Below are 8,002 nucleotides of genomic sequence, written 5' to 3'. Positions count from 1 at the left end.
GCACTTTGCAAGCCAGCCGTGCCCGCTTGGTGGCTGCTTGCTGTGCGCGGCTAGGCCCCAGGTGGAGGCTTCCCGGCTCCTGGACGTGCCCACGGGTCGACTCGACGATATGGGCCCGGGGCTGGACGCCTGCGGCCGGGGGAGCGGCCTGGCAGAGGGGCTACAGCGCAGAGGTGAAGACTGAGGACGAGCTGCGGGTGCGGTACCTGGAGGAGGAGAACCGAGGTGAGGGGTGTGACCCGGGTGACCGTGGGTCCTAGGAAAGGGTCTCAAGGTCGCGTGTTTGGGCTGACGTCAGTGTCTACGGAGAGGCTCGACGAGGGGTGTCCTCCCTTCCCCCACTCATGCTTTACAGCTATTTAGTGCTTTCCATGCCTAAAGAGGGCTTCCCTGGTGGCTCAGAAGGTAAAGAATCTGCCTGCAATGCGGGAGACCTGGTTTTGTCTCTGGGTTCGATCCCTGGGTTGGGAAGATCCCTTGGAGGAGGGCATGGCAACCCACTCCAGTATTCTTGCCTGGGGAATTCCATGGACAGAGGAGCCTGGCGGGCTACAGTCCCTGGGGTGGAAAAGAATCGGACACGACTGAGCAACTAAGCACATGCCTAAAGATGTACTACGGAGCAGCTTACCTGCAAAAGTAGCCCTTGGCGCCAAAGACAGAAATGCAGCTTACGCTTTCATCTTTCGATGAGCCAAGATTAATACATCGGGTGAATGATATTTGCTTCCAGATTTCATTCTTGCTCTGTAATTGCTTTCGGTTAACTCAGCTGTGAAGGGGAGAGTTTTAGAAGCTGCAGTGAAAGTGCACTTTATTATTCTGAATATTCGTCAATTTAAAGCTGTTCATTTGAAAAAAAATTTTTCCTTTTGTTCATTTTATCTTAGAAAGATAGTTTTGTGGACTATTTTCACTTCAGTTAGACAATTTTGAGTATTTTCTTGGTTTTCCAGTTCCTTTGCTAAGCTTGGGGATGAGACACAATTGGGGATGATATTGATGTTGCCCTTGAGCTCCTTTAGTGGGAGGAGACAGATGCTTTAGCAAAATAATACAGTGGAAGGAAGGGTAATGAATGCTGTTAAAGCCCAGCTCCTTTCACTTGCCTTGTTGGGAGAAGCTAAATGGATCATGAAAGGTGGAAACAGCAGCGTGCCAGAAGAGTAGTCTTCGAATTTTGACATGCAGTTATTGAGCACCTATAATCTGTTAAACAGAAGTGCAAAACCAGTTAAGTCATGTTTGATATCTGTAAGTTGCTAATGTATCAAGAGAGATACTGCTGATTAAAAGATTATGCTAACTTTAAAGGCTTGATGAGAGCAAAAGGTTGTAATACCCTCAAGAGGCATATGATCAACTGTGTTCAGTGAGATTGGAAGATTCCAGAGGGGAGGTTCTGAAGGTCAAGTTAGGATTTTGCCAGAAGCATATGCCGACCAAGGTGTTCCTTGCAATGGAATTTGACATTACTGAGGCAAACTTCTCTGTGCTTCTATTTTCTTAATGTGTAATATAGAAAAAGTAATACCGACTTTGTATGGCTGCTGTGGAGACTAGATGGGAGTGTGATATTAATTGCCCACTAAGTATCAATCTAGCTCTTAGTGGGTGCTCTGAAGTATATGATGAGTTATTTCATTTATTTATTATTCCTGGCAGAAGAGCATGGTTAAAGGCACGGCATATGAACGTGTATGATGTTCTGGGGAAATGACATAGGGCGAATGTGGTTGTAGTATGGCATAACTGCAGAATACTGAGAAATTCAACTGGAAAGTAGATTAGCACTGGAGTGACTAGAGCTGTCCCATCTCTTGGGAGGATTTCAGTTACATTAGGTGTACCAACAGTACATTAGACACAAAAGCATTGCAGGTACAGCTAGTAATATGCACCATATTCTGTATTTTTTTTAATCTAAATAATGCACCGGAGAAGGCAATGGCAACCCCCTCTAGTACTCTTGCCTGGAAAATCCCATGGACGGAGGAGCCTGGTAGGCTGCAGTCCATGGGGTCACTAAGAATCGGATGCGACTGAAGCGACTTAGCAGCAGCAGCAGCAGCAGCAGCAAATATGCACACTGAAAATAAATTTTCATAAAATTTCTGAAAAGTCCTTCAGTTAGATTTCAACTGGATCAAGGGAAAGAAATCAGAGTATAAATTCAGAATGTTTTCAGTCACTTGAAATGTAAAAATCAGCTACTAGTAAATACAGTTTTTTTAAGAAAATTGACCCGCTTCCTTTCAGGATTGGCCAGGTGACAACTTAGTTTTGTCTAACATTATATAGGCTTTGCTTTACTGTCAAACCAGCAATAAGCAGTGTAAAGAAAAACAGCATGGCAAGGCTGATGGAAGTGAAGGCGTCTCCGTGGTGTCTTTGCTTCTCATTAGAGGCGAGTCCAAAATTCTGTCCTCTCAGGAGTCTGCAGGCAGTATGATGACTCTGCTGGGTCAGAGGAGCCCCAAAGTGCTCTCTGCCCTGTAGGCCTTGTTAGGCTGCTGGAGGTAGGTAAGTGCAGAATATATCAGCTCTCATAGGTTTTCGGAGTTCCATATTTGTAATTTGTTGTGGAAGCTCAGTTAGACACCAACTTTGTTTAGTTGTTATTTCTTGCATTGTTGTCCAGCCTACTTAGTATTTAGAGCAGTGGTACTGGTTATGGTTTACAAAGGTCTCTCCTGGTTTTCTGCAGTGGCCTCTTTTATAGGTCTCCAGTCATTCTCCTTCCCAGTTTATTCTTTGCCTTGCTGCTGGAGTTATTTTTTCAAGCCCAAGCAAGAATTGCATCTCTGTTCAGTTAGAAACCTCTGGTGGTCTCTATGGAGAAGGCAGGGGCACCCCACTACAGTACTCTTGCCTGGAAAATCCCATGGACAGAGGAGCCTGGTAGGCTGCAGTCCATGGGGTCGAGAAGAGTCGGACACGACTGAGCGACTTCACTTTCACTTTTTATTTTCATGCATTGGAGAAGGAAATGGCAACCCACTCCAGTGTTCTTGCATGGAGAATCCCAGGGACGGGGGAGCCTGGTGGGCTGCTGTCTATGGGGTCGCACAGAGTCTGACACGACTGAAGTGACTTAGCAGCAGTAGCAGCAGTAGCAGTGGTCTCTAATGTCTGCAAGCTCTCACAACTGCAGATATTTACAGATCATGCATCTCCTTTCTGCTGCACCTAAGCCTTACCCTTTCCTCCTCTTATGTGTCAGTGCTTCTGCACACACCTTCTGGAATGACCTGTCTCCTGTCCCTACCAACCTTCTCCCAGTCCAACAGACTTCTACTTGTAATTGTGACCCATTTTAAAAATAGTTTTTCTGAGCTTTGTACCAGCTTCTGGCAGAAAGAGAACAAATAAGCAAATGCATAATGCAAGTTATTCTTAATACCTGCTCCTTCCTCATGCATTCACATCTTCTGGAGTGTCTTTGTAGTCCTTCCACTTTTCTCCATGTTCTTTACCAGCACTGTTCTTGTCCAAGCAACAGTTAGAACTGGACATGGGACAACAGACTGGTTCCAAATAGGAAAAGGAGTACGTCAAGGCTGTGTATTGTCACCCTGTTTATTTAACTTATATGCAGAGTACATCATGAGAAACGCTGAACTGGAAGAAACACAAGCTGGAATCAAGATTGCCAGGAGAAATATCAATAACCTCAGATATGCAGATGACACCACCCTTGCGGCAGAAAGTGAAGAGGAACTCAAAAGCCTCTCGATGAAAGTGAAAGTGGAGAATGAAAAGGTTGGCTTAAAGCTCAACATTCAGAAAACGAAGATCATGTCATCCGGTCCCATCACTTCATAGGAAATAAATGGGGAAACAGTGGAAACAGTGTCAGACTTTATTTTTCTGGGCTCTAAAATCACTACAGATGGTGACTGCAGCCATGAAATTAAAAGACGCTTACTCCTTGGAAGGAAAGTTATGACCAACCGAGATAGCATATTCAAAAGCAGAGACATTACTTTGCCAACAAAGGTTCATCTGGTCAAGGCTATGGTTTTTCCAGTAGTCATGTATGGATGTAAGAGTTGGGCTACAAAGAAAGCTGAGCACCAAAGAATTGATGCTTTTGAACTGTGGTGTTGGAGAAGACTCTTGAGAGTCCCTTGGACTGCAAGGAGATCCAACTATTCCATTCTGAAGGAGATCAGCCCTGGGATTTCTTTGGAAGGAATGATGCTAAAGCTGAAGCTCCAGTACTTTGGCCACCTCATGTGAAGAGTTGACTCCTTGGAAAAGACTCTGATGCTGGGAGGGATTGGGGGCAGGAGGAGAAGGGGACGACAGAGGATGAGATGGCTGGATGGCATCACTGACTTGATGGACGTGAGTCTGAGTGAACTCCGGGAGTTGGTAATGGACAGGGAGGCCTGGCGTGCTGCGATTCATGGGGTCGAAAAGAGTCGGACACGACTGAGCGACTGAACTGAACTGATGAGTATCTTTTCACGTGCTTATTGTCCATGTGTATGTCTTCTTTAGAGAAATGTCTTCTCAAATCCTTGTTAATGGCGTTGTTCTTTTGTTGTTGAATTGTAAGTGTTCTTTATATATTCTGGATACAAGTCCCTATTCAGATATATAACTTGAATATATTTTCTCGTGTTCTCTGGGTTGTCTTTTCATCCTTGTTGATTTTGAAGAACCTAGGTTTTAATTATGGCGTAGTACAGTTTTCATGGACAGAGGAGTCTGGCAGGCTACAGTGCATGGACTTGCTGGACATGACTTAGCCACTAAAGCAACAACTGACCAACAATTTATTTATTTACTTATTTTTGTTGTTGAATATCAAAGAATCTCTAGAGAATTCTCAGTTTTTTCAAGAAAGTCAAGTCAACTGGTATTTTGATAGGCATTGCATTGAATAGGTAGATCGATTTGGGGAATATTGCATTTTTAACAGTGTTAAATTAAGCATGGAGAAGGCAGTGGCACCCTACTCCAGTACTCTTGCCTGGAAAATCCCATGGACGGAGGAGCCTGATAGGCTGCAGCCCTTGGGGTCGCTAAGACACGACTGAGCGACTTCACTTTCTCTTTTCACTTTCATGCTTTGGAGAAGGAAATGGCAACCCATTCCAATGTTCTTGCCTGGAGAATCCCAGGAATGGGGAAGGCTGGTGGGCTGCTGTCTATGGGGTCGAACAGAGTCAGACACGACTGAAGTGACTTAGCATTAGCAAATTAAGCATTGCATGAACATGGAATATCTTTTCACTCAGCAGTGTTTTGTATTTTTTCAGTGTATAAGTCTTGCACGATTTTTGTTAAATTTATTTCTAACTATTTCATTCTTTTTGGATGCTACTGTAAATGGAATTGTTTTTCTTAGTTTTCAGATTGCTCATTGCCGTCCTACAGTAATACAGTTGTTTTTGTATGTTGATCTTGTATCATGCAACCCTGCTGAACCTGCTTAATTATTCTCATAATTTTTTTACTGGGTTTCTTAATATTTATATATATACAAGATCCATGTCATCTGCACATAGAAGAAATTTTACTTATTCTTTTCCAGTCTGGATGCCTGTTATTCTTTCTCTTGTGTAATCTCTTTCCTTGAGCCTCCATTACAGTGTAGAATAAAAGAACAGACATCCAAGTCTTTTTCCTGATATGTGGTGAAAGCATTCATTCGTTCACCATTAAGTATGATATTAGCTGTGGGTTTTTGGTAGATGTCCTTTATCAGGTTGAAGGAACCTGTGTCTATTGCAATTATGTTCATAATTTGCAATTATGTTCATGAAAGATAGTGGTCTTTAATTTTCCATTCTTGGTATATCTTTGTCTGGTTTTGGTATAAGGGAAATGCTTGCTTCATAGAATGAGCAAGGAAGTGCCCCTTCTGCTTCTATTTTCTGGAACAGATTGTATATCATTGTAGCTGGAAGAGCTACATACTTATAAGTGTTTTTATCTGGGTGAAAGTAAGTGAAAGTCGCTCAGTTATGTCTGACTCTTTGAGACCCCAAAAATTTTCCAGGCCAGAATACTGGAGTGGGTAGCCTTTCCCTTCTCCAGGGGATCTTCCCAACCCAGGGATCAAACCCAGGTCTCCCGCATTGCAGGCGGATTCTTTACCAGCTGAGTCACAAGGGAAGCCCAAGCATACTGAAGTGGGTAGCCTATCCCTTCCCCAGCGGATCTTCCTGACCCAGGGATCGAACCAGGGTCTCCTGCATTGCAGGCAGATTCTTTACTAGCTGAAATATGAGGGAAGCCCTTATCTGGTTGAATTTTGTCCAGTTCTTTTTCTGCATCTATTGACATGGTTGTATGACTTTTCTTGTTAAGCCTATTATATGATTGATTATATTAATTGATTTTCAAATATTGAACCAGTCTTACACACCTGGAATAAATCCCACTTGATTTTGGGGTGTAATTATTTTTATACATTGCTGCATTTAATTTGGTAACAGTCTATAGAGGATTTTTGCAGTTATGTTCATGAAAGATAGTGGTCTTTAGTTTTCCATTCTTGGTATATCTTTGTCTGGTTTTGGTATAAGGAAATGCTTGCTTCATAGAATGAGCAAGGAAATGCTCCTCCTGCTTCTATTTTCTAGAAGAGATTGTGTATCATTGTAGCTGGAAGAGAAATTATATCATTTTTTTCTTTGAATGTTTTGGTAGAATTACAAGTGAAACTGTCTGGACCTGATGTTTTCTGTTTTAGAAGCTTTTAATAGTTAATTACATTTCTTTAATAGATGTAGGTCTATTTGACTTATCTCTTTCTTGTCCTAGTAGATTGTGCCTTTCAGAAAGTAGGTTTATTTCATATAACTTAGCAAATTCGTTGGCATATAGTTGTTTGTAATGCTTCTTTATTATGCTTGTATCAGTGAGATTCAGTAGTGATGAATTTCTCATGTTAGTACTTTATATTTTCTTTCAAAAGATTTCTGATATTAGTAATTTGTTTTCTTTCTTTCTCTCTCTCCCATGGCAAGCCTGGCTAGAGATTTATCAATTTATTGATCTTTTTAAAGAACTAAGTTTTGATTTGACTGATTTCTTGTCTACTGATTTTCTGTTTTTATGTCATTGATTTCTTCTGATTTTTAATTTTTTCACACTTACGTTAGATTTAATTTGTTGTTTGTTTTCTAGTTTCTTAAGGTGGAAATATAGATTTCCACTTCCTAATAAGTGCATCAGTGTTATCAGTTTTTCTTTAAGCACTGCTTTTGCTGGGTCACACATATTTTGAGTTCAGTCACTCAGTCGTGTCTGACTCTCTTCGCTCAGTCATATCCAACTCTTTGTGACCCCTTGAACCACAGTGCGCCAGGCCTCCCTGTCTATCACCAACTCCCAGAGTTCACCCAAACTGAAGTCCATTGAGTCAGTGATGCCATCCAACCATCTCATCGTCTGTCGTCCCCTTCTCCTGCCCTCAGTCTTTCCCAGCAGCAGGGTCTTTTCCAATGAGTCAGCTCTTCGCATCAGGTGGCCAAAGTACTGGAGTTTGAACTTCAACATCAGTCCTTCCAATGAACACCCAGGACTGGTCTCCTTTAGGATGGACTGGTTGGATCTCCTTGCAGTCCAAGGGACTCTCAACAGTCTTCTCCAACACCACAGTTCAAAAGCATCAATTCTTCTGTGCTCAGCTTTCTCTTTATAGTCCAATTCTCACATCCATACGTGACTACTGGAAAAACCATACCCTTGACTAGATGGACCTTTGTTGGCAAAGTAATGTCTCTGCTTTTTGATATGCTGTCTAGGTTGGTCATAACTTTCCTTCCAAGGAGTAGGCGTCTTTTAATTTCATGGCTGCAGTCACAATCTACATTGATTTTGGAGCCCCCAAAAATAAAGTCAGCCATTGTTTCCACTACTGGATGCCATGATTTTAGTTTTCTGAATGTTGAGCTTTAAGCCAACTTTTTCACTCTCCTCTTTCACTTTCATCAAGAGGCTCTTTAGTTCTTCACTTTCTGCCGTAAGTGTGGTGTCATCT

The 8,002-nt window shown here is 42.3% G+C and overlaps 1 protein-coding gene across 1 annotated transcript in view; it reads left to right on the top strand.

Moving 5' to 3' along the window:
• AUH (AU RNA binding protein/enoyl-CoA hydratase) overlaps positions 1–8,002 on the top strand; it is a 187,211-nt gene that overhangs the window by 541 nt on the left and 178,668 nt on the right. The window contains exon 3 of the mRNA XM_010836054.1: positions 4–225. Within this exon, the coding sequence (XP_010834356.1) occupies positions 4–225 (222 nt within the window). The remainder of the gene's footprint in view (positions 1–3; positions 226–8,002) is intronic.

Source organism: Bison bison, unplaced genomic scaffold (assembly GCF_000754665.1).
Source record: "Bison bison bison isolate TAMUID 2011002044 unplaced genomic scaffold, Bison_UMD1.0 scf7180017864057, whole genome shotgun sequence".
NCBI classification, from domain to species: Eukaryota; Metazoa; Chordata; class Mammalia; order Artiodactyla; family Bovidae; genus Bison; species Bison bison.
This window is presented reverse-complemented; position numbering and strand designations above follow the sequence as displayed.